Source organism: Mus musculus, chromosome 1 (genome assembly GCF_000001635.26).
Source record: "Mus musculus strain C57BL/6J chromosome 1, GRCm38.p6 C57BL/6J".
Lineage (NCBI taxonomy): Eukaryota > Metazoa > Chordata > Mammalia > Rodentia > Muridae > Mus > Mus musculus.
In genome coordinates this window covers 192,882,049-192,897,752 of record NC_000067.6, presented here as the reverse complement: position 1 = coordinate 192,897,752, position 15,704 = coordinate 192,882,049, and the positions used below count along the sequence as shown (strand labels likewise).

Genomic DNA, 15,704 nt, shown 5'->3' with positions numbered 1-15,704 from the left:
GTTGAGTTTCCATCAAACATGGTATACACCATATCCTTATAAAGTGTAACTACCTTATTTTGGCATTTATCATAAGAAAACTGTCAGTTTGTTTCAAATGATATTTGTGGTGTGTTGGTTTTCTTCCTTCAGATACATATGTTAAGTTAACACTGCTGAATTCCATGGGCCAAGAGATGTCCAAATGCAAGACATCCACCCGCAGAGGGCAGCCAAATCCGGTGTACAAGGAAACTTTTGTTTTTCAAGTGGCCTTGTTTCAGCTTTCTGACGTGACTCTGATACTGTCTGTGTATAACAGGCGGAGCATGAAAAGGAAGGAGATGATAGGCTGGATTTCCTTAGGTCTAAACAGCTCTGGGGAGGAGGAGCTCAGACACTGGACTGCAATGAAGGAGTCGAAGGGACAGCAAGTGTGCAGGTGGCACGCACTGCTGGAGTCCTGAGGAAGTCGGAAGACGGCTGCAAGCCCAGCACTGCCTCAGAGGAGCCGTTCCCTGGAGAGTCCTCTTCAACACCCTACCACAACGCTTCACATCAGCGAGGGACCATCCAGTGCTGCCTGAGGGGAAGGAAGCTTTGCCTCTGGTAGAGCGAGCTCACATGAGAAACCAAGAAACTTGTGTCCTTAATGCTCAGCAGCCCTCCAGAAATTGAATTGCATACTCTTTATTTGAACTTGATTTTCTTAGTGAAAGAGCTAGGAATTCCGTGGAGATTGTGGCTTTAAACCAGAGTTTCCATTGCAGCACTACATATCATCACCCACATGCTGTCCATGAGACATCTCTATGGCCAGTCCTTGGGTGGATCTCAGTGAGCACTCCTGTCTCAAGGTGAAAGCTCACTCACACTAATGATACTTTCATTTCAGATATGCTCTCTCTGTGCCTCAGCCTTCATAGTACTAAGCCAAGTGCAAAATTCCCTGAAGAGTAGTTTAAGGTTGGTTTGTTTGACGTTTGTTTCTTTACCTCCTTTGTTTTTTCTGATCCAAAGAGACCATGTTCTTATGGTCCCTTGCAAACCTTTATGACTGTCCTGCAGAACTTCATAACTTTACGTTCAAGTCCTTTATGTACCATGTGTCCCAGAGTAGAAAATGGTAAGAGCAGAGCTGTCATTTGGAATTGCTTTCAGTGGTCAGTCTTTACAGCTGTGCAATGCAGCAGACACAGTAGATAGCTGTTGAAATTGGAAGACAACTCTAGTTAAAAGGAATCTTGATTATCTGTTCCAAGAATCTAGTCTCCAACAGGAGTAAAACAGGTAGCATTCAAAACAGAATCTCCTGGAGTCCTTCCTCACTCACTCCCATTTCTCTGTGGCTCTCAGTTTTATTCTACTTAAAACCATTCTGAGATCCCTTATGCTCCAGTGACTTGTGCTGTGCCTGTGATGTCTTCAGCATGATGTCACCCTGTGCCTTCCATGCAAGTTGACCTTGCTTACACTGCTGGGAAGCCATAGTTGTGGGTTTGGCCTTCAGCACTCATAGATATGGAGCTCCTTGGCAGTCCCATGGCCTTGCCTACTCTGCAGGAAGCGAGGCCATGTACTGTGCTGGCCTCCACACTGCAAGCGTTTCCCTGTCGTGTTTTCATATTTAGAAACTACAGGTCAACTGGAAATAGTGTAAGCTATTTTCTTTTTAATTTTCTTTTTTAACAAAATTTTATGCATATACTCTAATAGAGTCCGTTTTGTATACATGAAAATAGTTTCATTTTGCTCCTTCTCATTTCTAGTTAAACTAGACAAAAGCATACTATTTACCAATTAGTGAAAAGCTCTATCTCAGTTCCAACCCCAGCTGAGCGCTTTGGACTGTTACTGTGAACTAGAACTCATCAGTACAATCTAGCAGAGTCGTGTAGTGCACGGACTTACTAAAATGTGGCAGTGCTGAGAGGCCTTAAAGAGTCCAAAAGACCATGAACTGCTACAGTTTTAGCTTAAAAGAAGGCAACTTTATACTTTCAAGCTCAGCATTTTAAAGAAAAGAAAATGCAAGTAAGATGCACAGAGTTAGTTTTAAAATGGAAGTTTCAGAGCCCAGCATAGTGGCTCATCCCTGTAATCCTAGCACTTGGGAGTCTGAGGCAGGAGGATTGCTGTGATCTTGAGGCTAGCCTGGGCTACATAGTTCCAGGCCTTTCTGGGCTACAGAGTGATAACTGTACCACCAAAATATTATGTTGCAAAGTTACATTTTAAAAAAAGGAAAAGAAAAGGCATCCTTCTATCCTTCCATTAGTGAACTTCTCAGAATTGCTTTGTTATAAAGTGAGTTTGGTTAGAAATGAAAACATGAACAAGAAGCAAAATAGTTGGTTTTTTTTAAGTGTTATTGAAGAACAGAGTGAGGCAAAATGTGAACAGGATATAGGTTACACTGAAAATTGGGTACAGGCATTTGATGCTCCAATGAGCCTTCACTGGCTTTGAAACAACCGCCCGCATGGCTAACAGCTGCTGTCTTCCTAATAAAGTCTCTGGTCTATTTTGCAACAAAGCTCAATTGGACATTATAAGACCAACCTGGTGCTTTCACTGTGTTGAGAGAAAAATCTGTTATTTGTTAAACCTCCTTCCTACAGAGTGGACCCAGAACTCTGTATACTCCCAAAAATCCTCAGGGGTATCTGGCATGGTGTAAGTATCACTTCATATATGGCCTGGAAATTGATTCAGTCTTCTTTAACATTGGGAAAAGCCCCCCTCTATCCCATTTGCCAAGTCCTCAATGATTATAAATTATGTATGTGCATATAACTACACACGTAGCATGCTGTGCACATGTAAAGGTGAGGCTGTCCTGCCTTTACACATAACTGACCAGAAAGGCATTTCCACTGATCATGGATTGCTGCTTTTCTTCTCTGTGTAACTTCTAAATGTGATACTAGGTTTGTAGCCAAATGCTGCCATTCTGCTGCATATAAAGCAAGTATACAACTTATTCTCTCCTGGGCTTTAACACAAATACTTCTCCAAATTATCTGGGCCACAGATGTTGACTTGGGAACTTGAAAATGACAGTCTACACCCTTATTATTCTGCTAAAGTCAAATGAAATGTCCAGATTCAACAACTAACTGGTATATGGTTATTCAAGAGCCTCGTTTCTTAACTTCCCTGACGCGGTTTGTTGATCACTGTCCAGAAGTGCAGTATTGTCCAAACTTTCAGAAGCTTCTGCAGTCTGGTGCCTGAATACTAGTCACCTTCTATTTGAAATACAATTGCATATTATCTCACTGCACATTGATGAGTTTTCAGTAGCACTGTGCTCACTGACAAAAGAAGTTATTAGGCCATGTTTAAAGAAACAGAAAATACTTAAGCTGCCTGGATACCTATGCTGTCGTTGTAAAGTTGGGCCCTGGCAGGGAGTCTGATCTGATCTGTGCAAAACCCAGCTCTGTCTGCTAAATCACTGGTGCTTCCACAAACTGGGAGTATAGCTAGGGCTTGGGAATGCGAATTCATCAGTAGGGAAGCGGAGACAGTCTAGGATGTTCTCGGCAAGGAATACAAATGGTATCACAACTTTATGAGGGGACTAAGAGATAGGTGAGCTGTTTGAAGTGGTGTAAGCCCAGTGGTCACCAACTTTTTTTTTTTAATTCTTGTTCAGGTATTAATAAAAATAACACAAAGTTCATTTGCATAAACTACCATTTACCTCCATAGACTGAAGAATTCCATGGGGGGGAAAAAATCACATTGCTAGTTGTTCTTCACAGGTTCTTTTTCTTACTTTCTTTATAATCCAAGATTCTTCTCTTCATCTGTCAATTGCATGTGGCCATCGGTATCATTGTTGCCAGCCAATGATACTAAAACAAGATGAGGCATGTGGTAAAGCACCTTAAAGCCACAGGCTGTGCCCTCTACACTGACAGTACTGATGATGGTTACAGCCATAACTTAGTAAAGAGCTAACACAAGAATGTACTGTCTTATTTGACTCACAAAATATGAAGAGGCAAGTAACATCATCAGTGTTTTATTCATGAGGAAGTTGCTGCATGGAGAAGCTGAGCTGACCCCCTAAGGCTGCCCCCTCTTAAGAAAACCCAGTAGAACTGGGATTGCTCCAAACCCACTCATGCGCATTGTATCTTAACCCAGTTTATTACGGGTGAGAGGAACAGCATCATATTGGGCAATTCTTGCCCAGCTTATCTGAATGGCAGAGAGAGGCCCAAGAGAACAGAGCTGGGAAAGAGAGACGACAGTGCAGGGGGCTTGCCTTCTCAGGACACAAACCATACTTCGGTATCATAGTTTGTATTTTTATTTAAGGACTTGGGATCTGTTTGTTGTGTCTACACTGTACTTCGATTCTGAAGATATATTAACTCACGGTATTTCCATTGCCTGTATACACCTTTCTATGCTGTGAAATGACAGGATGTCTGATAACCTGTACTTGTGTCAGGGGTCAGAGGAGAGAATGTTGCCTTCCTGAGCACACTTACCCAAGTTTGTTTCTATTTCTTTGTTAAAGTTTGTTAATATTAGACAAGATTCCCACCTACCCTCTTTCCCTTCACTGTTAGTGATTACTATGTCCTAGAGTCTTTATGAGCCCTTTGGCTGATGAGTAAAGTCTCTATGGTAGAATCAACACTACCATTGTGAAAGTCTTCTGTGAACCTTGTCTACTGAGTAGGTTTCTTTTTCTCCTAATGTATGAGGACCCCAGCTGTGTGCCATGTGCTGCGGAAGAGGCTACAGGTTGGATGGGCAGTCTTCCCTCATCTTGTATTTTGATGTACTGAGACAGCATCGGGTGGTGTCTTTCATTGTAATATATGAGGTGTAGAGAGAGGCATGCGCAGGGCATTGGGGTTGAGTAGGAAAGTTACATGGTGAGTTCTATTAGAAGACAAGAAAAGAAATACTGTTTTGACTCCCATCAAACTCCCCTTTATTAAACACAGACAGTGGCTCCCAAGTAGTAATGTACATAAGAATTCTGTCCAGGTTCTAGCCAGAGATTCTGTCTCATTTGGTATAGAGGAAAGTCTGAGGGTCTAGATCTGAATGAGTTCCCTAGGAAATCCTAGCTGGGCAGTACTGGGAAATAATACTTTTGTTTCTTATCTGCTGTTGCTGGCAGCCGATTCTGTGCCCATAGATTAAGTCTTGATGTGGTGGTAGGAAGGTTTGTAGTCTCTGGTATCTATGAGGAAGCAAGCCTCTATCACATTTTCTCCTTCTGATCTCTCTCAGGTTGCTTAACACAATTTCCAAAACTATAAAACCGAGATTTTATAAAGTCAGAGGAAGGCCTTTTTAAAGGTGAGGATGACATTTTGGCAGCTTTGTTGAATAAATACTGAGGATATTAATATGTCCCATAATGCACCAACATTTGTTTGCCGGGGGAAATGAGGACAATTTTGACAAGTGTACTGACACTGTACTCAAGTGTTGTGAGTGATTATTTCAAGCACAGCTAGACATGTGTGGTGATACTTCCAAATAATTTGAGTTTACCAAGAGAAAAACTGTAGTAGTAACGTATTTTATAATTTAATTTTTTGTGTTTATACATAGCTATACTACAATAACTTTAGCGAAAACAATATAGCAATTCTGAGGAACTTTCGAGCTGATATGAAGGGGACAGCCTTTGCCTGAGCTGGCAGTGCTGGAGATGTCCCAGCAACTTGGCTAGACTTATACCTGAATTCTGAAATAAGCAAGTATATTGGTTCTGTTTCTCAGTGCTGGAGCTACGATCTGTTAGAGTCTGATAAGTGTTGTGACCTAGTCTTTTTCTAAAACCCAAGAGGTTCATCACTACTCCGGGGCATTGCTTCTCAAAAATAATGTACTTTTTATAGGAAAACTCAATCAGTGGATCTTTTTATTCGGTATCCCTCCTCTTCCTCCCCAGTCCCTCCTCTCTTCCTTTCTTTGAGTTTTTGAGGCAAGAAGCTTCCTGAATAGTCTAGTTTCTACGGAGCTTTCGTACTTATTTTTCTAATAATAGGTGTAGCTGAGTGATGATGTTTAACTGCTCTGTGAGCAGAATTCTCAACCAACCTGAAGAAACATGCTGCCTATGGGTGTTTCCTTTGGTCTCAACTGTGTCTGACCTGTTTGCTAGTGACTTTCACCCATGAATGGACTTTGCTCGTGTGCATAGTATGTCCATGTACATAGTATGTCCATGTGGTCATCAGCAGTGCTGTGTTGTTATCACATATTTATATGCACTTGGTCAAAACAGAAGCTGATGAGTGTGTGAGCCATCATTTTGTAGAGTGAACGGCTGAACCCCCTTTGTGTCATTGGAGTCACGTTGCGCGTCTGTTGCCTTTAAACTCTCATACCTTCTTTTGTACTCTACACCGACTGTCGCGGTGCCTTTTTCCTTTTGTATAATTGTATTACATTAAAAAATTGCTGACCTGTGTGTAAAATGTTAAAACTACACCAGTCCAAGGAGATTTTAATGGCAGTCCAGTTTTCCAGAGAATAAATTTTTGTGTGCATTAAATGTTACGTTTCTTCACATTTATGTGAAAACAAAAATTGTTTCCATTTTAGTACTCAGTGGAGTGGGTAAACATCCAGCATGTTAGATGATGATTCATAAAACTCAGCCCTAATTCAAACTGTCAAAAAAGTATTACTATGACTGTTATACACAATGGGCCAATGTCACTTACATACAGAAATAATCAAGTGGGTCTGTTTGTTCCCAGGATCATGTCTGAAAAGAGTCACATGTGCTGTCAAACTATCTGGATCATGTTTTCTTCACCACGAGTCAGATCTAACCTCAAAAGGAAAAATAGACTCCAGGCAAACATTTTTAATGACTCCTTGAAAAGTTCATATAAATCAAGAGTGGAAAAAGTTGCTTTAACAGGCTGAGCCCTTAGCTGGAATGTGGCATCGATCCCATTACCCAACTTTCTCTTTTCTTGGCATGAGCCTATCCTTATCGCCCTTGGATCCCAGTTTAACAAGACCTTTTTCTAAAGACAATAGTATAAAGTCTATTGTCTACCAAAGATCTTGAATTTAGGTTCTTTCATGTCTGTTTGTTTCCAGCCAGTAACAACCAGTTTCACAAATACATAAGCGTCTGGTGCTTTAGTCTGACAGAAATTCAACAAGCTACTTCACCTTAGGTCCGAACTTTGAACCTTGAGTTCCAGCAACTAAGTAGCCTTTGTTTTCTCTTTGCTTTTCTCTTTGGCTTTTGACACAGCACCTACTTGGTCTAATTTCCAGTCTTTCTTTCTTTTGGTTTGTTTGTTTGTTTGTTTGTTTGTTTGTTTGTTTTAATAAGGAGTTGTTGCTACTAAACACGATGAAAATGCATTTTTGCTCAAAATAAATGTATCCATAATGTGCTCTCCAGCCACAGGAAAGTAATTTGTATCCTTTCCTCAAGTCCACTGGTTAATTCTCCCACTCCAAGGATTTGCTTACTTATCTGTGTTCAAAAAAAAAAAAGTTTCTTAATTCTAAGCGATGCTCAATTAGGGATGATTTGTTATTTATTTGGTACTTGGTAAAAATTTTCATATGAGTCATGACTTCCTATTTTCAAAGAATTACAATATTTTAAGGGTGAAATTCCAGCAGAAAAAAGACACTTCTGGAGTTTTGCTAGAAAGTTGGTAAGTTATCATTTTCTACTACTAAAAGATTCATTCACTATCATAAAATGTTATTCTGTGGGTTACATTTTAGTTGCAAGTTGCTTGTACCTCCTTTGATCTTCAGCATGCCAAACAAAATTTTAAGTTAACTCTTCATTCCCAAAATTATCCTATTTCCATAATGTTTCTTATTTGAAAATAAAGTCGATGCCAATTTAAAATTTTAAGACCTTAGTAAAATTGTGAAATATTTGTTTGGCTGTTACATGATGATGAACTATGAAAGTACAGATCACTAAACGTGGAGTCCTTAAATGCCAGACAAAGGGGGACAAATAACAGTCATGAATCAGTTCAAGAGGCTGTATGTCTGAGAAAGACAGTTGAGTGATTTTATCATGGTATGGAGAAATCTCAGAAGTGCTATGTGTCTGTAGCCATTTTATGTGAAATATATAAAGTTCTTACTGCTCTGCATCACTGCAAGCCATTGATTTTGTCACTCTTCTAGATTTTAGTCATTGCAATAGGTGAGTATCTCTCAATAATAACCTGCAGTTTCCTTCTAGTGATGCACAGAGGGGTATGTGTGTGTCTGTCTATCTGTGTGTGTGTGTGTCAGTGTGTGTGTGTGTGTGTGTGTGTGTGTATGTCTGTGTGTGCGTGTGTGCATTTGTGTGTGTGTCTGTCTGTCTGCCCACCTGTGTCTGTGTGTCTCTGTCTGTGTCTCTATCTGTGTCTGTGTGTGTTTGTGGTACTGTGATGCAGTTCTCTGTGTACTTTGTCAGGTCCTTTACCAAGCCTTTAGTATTCTGAAATGACTTTTCTTTGGGTGGTGGATGTCCTGAACAATGACTGTCACTGAGCAGAAGTCATGACTTTAATGAAGTTCACAGTATCCCTCTTGTTCTTTCATGGGTTGCACTTCGGATGCTTTATCTTAAAATTCATAACCAAGCCACAGTTGCAGAGATTGTCTCCTCTGTTTTCTTCTAATATTTCTGCTTTTTTTTTTTTTTGGTAAGTTGGAAAATAACTTTATTTGTTCTAGGGCATTGGCCAGAGTCCCCTTAGAACTTCTGAAGCTGCTTCTTGGTGCCAGCAGCCTTGGTGACCTTGAGCACATTGAATCGGACAGTCTTGCTCAGGGGCCTGCACTCTCCAACAGTGACAATGTCTCCAATCTGTACATCCCTGAAACAGGGGGACAGGTGCACAGACATGTTCTTGTGACGTTTCTCAAAGCAATTGTACTTTCAGATGTAATGGAGATAGTCCCAGCAGATGACGATATTCCTCTGCATCTTCATCTTCATCACGACACCAGACAGGATCCAATCTTGGATGGAGACATTACCAGTGAAGGGGCATTTCTTGTCTATGTAGGTGCCCTCAATGGCTTCTTTGGGTGTCTTAAAGCCTAGACGATGTTTTTGTTGTACCGAGGGAGTTTTTCCTTGCCGGTTTCTCCCAGCAAAACACACTCTTGTCTTTAAAGATTGTAGGCTACTTTTGGTAAGCATGCACCACCTGAATAGCCGCCATCTTCCCGGCAGCCTGAGAAAAGGCATATTCCCGCTTTTTATGTTTATGTCTACCATCCATTTGGAGTAAAGGTCTTGGGAAGATAAAAGGATTGACTGTTTAATTTCTTTTTTTTTTTTTTAAAGATAGGTGTGCAGTTTTTTGGTTTTTGGTTTTTTTGTTTGTTTGTTTGTTTTTTCTGGTGCCATCTGCGGAAAGCATTTCTCCTTCAATGGCTGCTTTCTTTTGTGTGTCTCTCTGTGCTCTCTGCTGGTTCTGTGTCTGGCTACCTGTTCTCCCTGACCATGCTGTCTTAACAAGCAGGCTCTTAGTCAAGCTTGCTGTTCTGTCCTGTCAGAATTCCTTGTCCTTCAGTATTGTCATCTCTGTTATTGGTGGGTTTTGCTTTTTCTGTATAAAATTTAGAACCAGTCTGCTTATCTCTATGAAGTAGCTTCTTGCAGTTTCCACTAGGATTTGTCAAATATGAAAAGAGTTGGTAACTTCTAAAACCAAGTCTTTGAAACCAGGAACATATAATATCTTCTCATTTATTTATTTACAGGATTTTGTTAGTTGCATAGTTGTATATAATGCATCTTCTCATTTATTTAAGTATTAGAGAATTTTTTTCTCTCTCATTGGTTGTTAGCTAGCACATATTAGGAACATAAAGTATCTTCCACTTATTTATTTACAGGATTTGTATCATCAATTGCATGGTCACACGATCAGGAACATCAGTGTCTTCCCATTTAAGTGTTTACAGAATTCATTAGTTACATAGTTACACATATGTGGACCTTAGCTTGTTGCGGAGTTTCCATTATGAATGGCTATTGGTTTTTAGGAAAGGCTGTTTCTACATCTGATGCTAATGGTTTTGTGGAGTTTACTTCTTAGCCCACAGAAGTAGTGGGTTCTATTGATAGGTTTTCTGTGTTAACCTGGCCTTTCAGGCCTCGAGTAAATCTCACTCAGTTATGGTCACCTGTTCTTGTTATACATTACCTGAGTCAGTCTGCTAACATATTGTTGAGGGGGTTCACTCTATTGCTCTGTAGTGTCTTTATCTGGCTTCAGTGTTGGGCCTCAGAGACTGGGTGGAAACAGTCTCCCCCACTTCTGTCTCTGGAATGTGTGGAGAAGTCGCTGGTATGACAGTGATTTGTCTTTTTAAATGTTTGGTAAAATTTTTCTGTGAAGCTGTCGATGCCTGATGCCTTTTCTTCTGGGAGCTGTTACTCAGTATTGGTCCATCAGGATTGCTCCCATTACCCACTTCTTAGTGCCAGTTTTAGTCATGTGTGTATGAAAGGAATTGACCCAATTCCTCAGAAACAGTAGCTGTTGCTATTACATCACTGTTCCTTTAACATCAGTGCCTGCTGCCTTTCTCCCATTCCCTCCTCTTCCTCCACCCTAGCCTAGCTACATATTTTTCATACAACTTTTTTTTTCATTTCGTTGATATTTACTGTTGACATCTTTATTTTAATGATTTTGATTTAAGCTTAATTTTTCTTTGGTTTGCTTTAGGCTTAAATTGTTGTTCTTTATCCTTCCTAAGGTGGGGTTTTATAACTGATGTTGGTGCTTCCCTCTCTCCTGATGCAAGTACAGCTATAACTCTCCCTGCAAGTACTACTTCACTGCATCCCACAAACCTGCTGATTTTGATGTCTGTTTTAGTTTTCATTGGTTCAGATATTTTTTTCCTGAAGCTTGTGTGACACATGTATTATTTATAAGCCTGTTGTTTAACTTCCAAACCAAATAACAGTTTATTTCCATTTTTGTTCAGCTTTTGTTATTCTTTCATGCGTATCTGTGTGCATTCACGTACGTACAGGTATGCATGCACCTGTGTGCATGTGTGTGTGTGTGTGTGTGTGTGTGTGTGTGTGTGTGTGTGTGTGTGTGTGTGTTTGTGTGTGTGTGTGTAAACCAGAGGGAAACCCCAGGTACCAGTCCTCTGATGCTGTCTACTCTTTCCTGCATTTTGAGATGGCCTCACAGCTAGAGCTAAGCAAGCAGGCTAGGCAGTTTGCCAGTAGACCCCAAGGATCTACCCATCTCCACCTGAGCCTCCATGCCTAGCTCCATGCCTAGCTTGTTGTTCCTCCATAAGTATGGGTAAGAATATCCAAGTTCTGGCTATGTAGAAACAGAAGCCAAGGTGCTCAGGAATGCTTTAACCTTCAAGGTCTGTTCTCATATGAAAATACAACTGGACTCAGTGTGAAGTTAGGACATCAGGTGTGTGGGCAGGACACACTCCCTAGTACTTTCCTAGTGTGTATCCATGTGCTTTTAGTTCCATCTTTTTATGAGTGATGAAAGGACACTCATCTTCAGTGTATCCTTTTTGTATATCTGCGCTGTATATTACCGGTGTCTTTCACACATCCTACTGCTCTGGACCCTCATCCTCTAGCTCTCCAAAGAAGTCTGGTGCCCTCAGTCTCTGGTGTTGGCACCTTTGCCTTCCCACACTATGAATATTTTTCCTCCTGATTTTTGACTGACTGGATAGAGCCAAAAAGTTCTAGCCTTTTGAAGACTTTAATCATTTAAAATGACAATCTATGCTGTCAATTTAATGATATCTGTATTTTGTTTGGTTGATTTCTGTTTGTTTTTGTTTGATTGCTTGTTGTTTGGTTTGTTTATTTCTGTGGTTCTGGGATCCAGCCCAGGGCCTTACATGTGCTAGACAAATACTCTACCACTGAGCTATATTTCCCGAGGTCCCTAGCACTAGGTTTTGGGTTTTTTGTTTGTTTGGTTGTTCTTTGATGTTTGTTTGCTTTTAATCACTTGCCTTTTTAATGAAATATTATTGCTTAAAAGTATTTTTGCTTGAGCTTCTGTCTTACAAATAACTATTAAATATATCCTGTGTGTTAGGAACTATATTTTGGCTTTGGTATTTAAACAAAAATGAGATACATTTCCTTCCAAATGAAATGTGTGGTCTCATTGTCTTGAAAACCAAACAAAGAAAAATGTCAGCAGCTCTATGCTAGCAGTTGGTAAACAGCACTCCTTCCTTACAGATGTGTGGGGCTTCTCTTTGGGAGGGGCACACAGAAGCTGTTTAAGCAAGGGTCTGTGGCAAGAGTGCTGCCTAGAGAGAGCGGCATCATTTCTAGAGAATTTAGATGAGACATTATTTCAATACAAGCATGAATATGTGAGGTAGACTGACCGATGGGTTATCAGAAGTCATTTATCAACAACTGAAAATGGAAGAATGAGAAATTGTGCCGTAGAGATAGCCAAGAACAGTGTGTATAGAGCCGTGTCCTTGGCATGAGCAATGGGCCAAAGAAAACTCCTTAAGAGCTTTAAACTAGATAGAAGCATGATACAACTCCATGTTGTTATTCCCACCCCTTCACTTTAGATGCATTAGAAGAACACTGGAAGGAAGGAAGCCCTGGAAACAAGACCTCTGAGTCACAAGATGCAACGGTGAGGCTAGTTAGTAGTGGAGGGAGGAGAAAGCAAGAGTCAGAAAACCAAGCTGGTATTGTTCATTGCTGGCATTCAGGGTCCTACATGGGTCACCATGAGAGGAGAATCAAATCACAGCATAAGAACTTGCAGCCCGTTTGACTGACACTGCCTGCCAGTCTCCCTCTTGGCCACAATTCACATATCCTCACAAAAATGCACCTACCTAAGCCCCTTTTCAGGAATGCTGGTCTCTGACCATAATGGCATTTCCTGTCAGAGTCAAGTATGGAGGAGACCCCATGGGAAGTGTCCTGTAATCCAGAGAGACAAATTACATGCTTGCTGACCTATAGCTCATATGCAAGAATGAAGCAAATAGAGGGTGACCTGGGTGGGCCCTGCTCAAAAAGACTACCACCCAGGAAGTCAGTGTTTTCTATATAGTGCTGTACATCTTTGTAGTGGCACAGCTATATCAATACAACTTTCTGTCTGTTCAAATTGTAGGGTAAAGGCAAGGACTGATCTCTCCCTATTATTATTTGTTCCTCTTGGTCCAAGCTACAAATTGTTTAAAACCACAGGAACTTTTGTTTGTTCATTTCTATCCTAACTTATTAGACAAACCACATTCACAATGAGTTCCGCCTGGAACTCTCATGACACTTGTGAAACATGGCCACCCAAAGGTCTGGGTTCCCTGCTGTTTAATAGAAGGCCTTCCTTAAGATCTTTAGTGCATTTGTTATGTCTAAAAGAGTTACTGTGTACCCTGATAAGACTCTGAGGTCCTAACAGATCTACAGTCATACCCTTGGCTTCTGGCACTGCTACTACAGTTCCACAGCTTCATTTCAACTTTTGACCATCTGGAGAGATTGTGGGTTAAAAGAAGTATAATATTTGTGTCCAGCCATTCTTTCCCTTACGCATAGCCAGTCAGCATTCTGCCTGAAAATCTCCTGGCCCAGGTCGCTGACTGCTTTGAACAATGTAACATTAACTTTAGGAACAATACCACACCAGTACACCATGAAGATTTGCCCCAGCCCCCATTGTCAAGTAACCTGTCCCTTATTTTCTTTCCAGCTCTCACTACTAGACTCTAAAATGTCCTTGGGGTCCCACTAAGCCATTGCCTGCTCAGGGCCCTTCCAACTTCTCCCATGCTCAGTCCCAAAGCAAGAGCTATGGGCTTTAGGGCTATTTTAAGCAGAGCAATGTCTCCATGTATCAAACTGCTCCAGCTCCATACTGCTGAGTGCATGCTTCCCAGGGCAGAGGGCTAGAAAACCAGCAGCCGCTCATTAGACATGGCATGACCAGACATGTTCTAAGGCTGCAGTGCTGCAGGTACCCTCACCTTGGAGGTCATGCTGGTGTTCTAGAGGGAGTCTAACAGTAGTACTCCTGTGTATAAACTGTCTTTGTGCCTGCATTCTAAGAGAAGTATCTCAGAAGAACCAAAGAACTGTGGGACATTCCTCATCCCAGCAACATAAGTCTGAGTTTCTTTTCCATTCTCTGCCCACTGACCTAGTCACAAAGGTCTCCCCAAGTGCAAGTCCCAGAAATGTAGGCATTTAAAGCTGTTATGGGGAAGTGAAGTCTCACATATTACTGTTAAGGGTTATTAATTTAGTTGTAACCTATTAGTTTGGTTTGGTGTTTGGGGTTTTTTGTTGTTGTTGTGGTGGTGGTGGTTGGTTGGTTGGTTGGTTGGTTGGTTGGTTGGTTGGTTGGTTGGCTTGAATTTTCAAGACAGAGTTTCTCTATGTAACATCCCTGACTGTCCTGGAACTCTCTTTGTAAACTAGGCTGAACTCATAGAGATCTGTCTTCCTTGCCTTCCAAGTGTTGGGATCAAAGGCATGTGCCACCATACCCAGCTAACCTATAGTTTTAATGTGTGTCTTGTTCACAAGCCTAGATTTTTTCATATTACTGATGAGCTAACCATTAAAATGGCTTCTCAACCTGTGAGTCATGACCCCATTGGGGGTTAAATGGCCTTTTCACAGGGTTGCCTGGGACAACCTGAAAACACAAGAATTTGCATCATGATTCATAACCATAGCAAAATCACAGTCATGAAGAAGTAATGAAAATAATTTTATGGTTGAGGGTCACCACAACATGAGGAACTGTATATTAAATGGTCAAAGCATAAAGAAGGTTGAGAGCCACTAACCCATTCCCAGGGATTATGACTGAGATATTGGGAAAGAAGTGGTAGAAGCTTGCAAATCCTTAAAGAGTTCTTAAATGTTAACTACTTTAATGTATGTATACATGTGTGTGCACATAATGGCCATAAGAGGGCATTAGTTCCCCCAGGGGAACTGGGATAAATGTGGATGCCTCGGGAACTAAACCTAGGTTCTCTGCCAGTCCACTAAGTGCTCCTAACTGCGGAGCCCCCTTCCAGCCATCCAAAGAGTTCTTTAACAATGTTTTGAATAAATCATCTCTTGAAATATTGTTTGAATTGGTATATAATTCTACTTTCCAGCCCCTTAAACATTATTATATATGTAATTGAATGCATTGTCTATTTTAGCTATCAGTTACAATGCTTAGATTACCACAATCAAGAAGAAGATTAAAATTTGCTAGCAAGGGTAGAAATTAGTGTTTCTCCGGTGCTCTAGCACCTGCCAGCAATCTTATGAGACCTTGATGCTGTTAATTATTAATGCTAGCATGCTTGATTGAACATCACTGTGAAGAAAATCAACTCACACACTTCTCATGAATTAACCAGAGTATACCATTAATTATATACATAACACTTCCAAGAGACACTCAAGTAAGATCTCTTTTGCCAAACTCTATATCCCAAAGGTAGAGACTTGATGTTTTTAAAGACGGTCTCTCTAATTTAACTTAATCGTATTTATATGTGTGCATGCATTTGCCCATGCACATTCACACATAGGTACATCTGCTTGTCTGTATGTGGACAATGTGTGTGCAGGTGTTCACAGAGGCCAGAAGAAGGAGTCAGATCCTCTGGGGCTGGAATCACAGACAACTGTGAGCCACTGGAACACTGTGCTGGGAACTGACCTCAGGTCCTCT

General features: G+C 40.8%; 1 protein-coding gene and 1 pseudogene across 8 annotated transcripts in view; one reads left to right on the top strand and one right to left on the bottom strand.

The window, feature by feature from the left end:
- The window catches only part of Syt14 (synaptotagmin XIV), a 153,219-nt gene extending 138,119 nt beyond the window's left edge, over nucleotides 1–15,100 (top strand). For 6 of the 8 annotated variants that reach the window (XM_030255031.1, XM_011238938.2, XM_030255032.1 and 3 more), the window contains one exon: nucleotides 133–15,100. In XM_030255031.1, the coding sequence (XP_030110891.1) occupies nucleotides 133–446 (314 nt within the window). In that variant the 3' untranslated portion in view covers nucleotides 447–15,100. The remainder of the gene's footprint in view (nucleotides 1–132) is intronic. The other 2 variants (NM_181546.3, NM_001301370.1) reach the window with 1 other exon arrangement.
- Gm2367 lies at nucleotides 8,643–9,182 on the bottom strand (annotated as a pseudogene).
- Nucleotides 15,101–15,704: the final 604 nt, after the last annotated feature.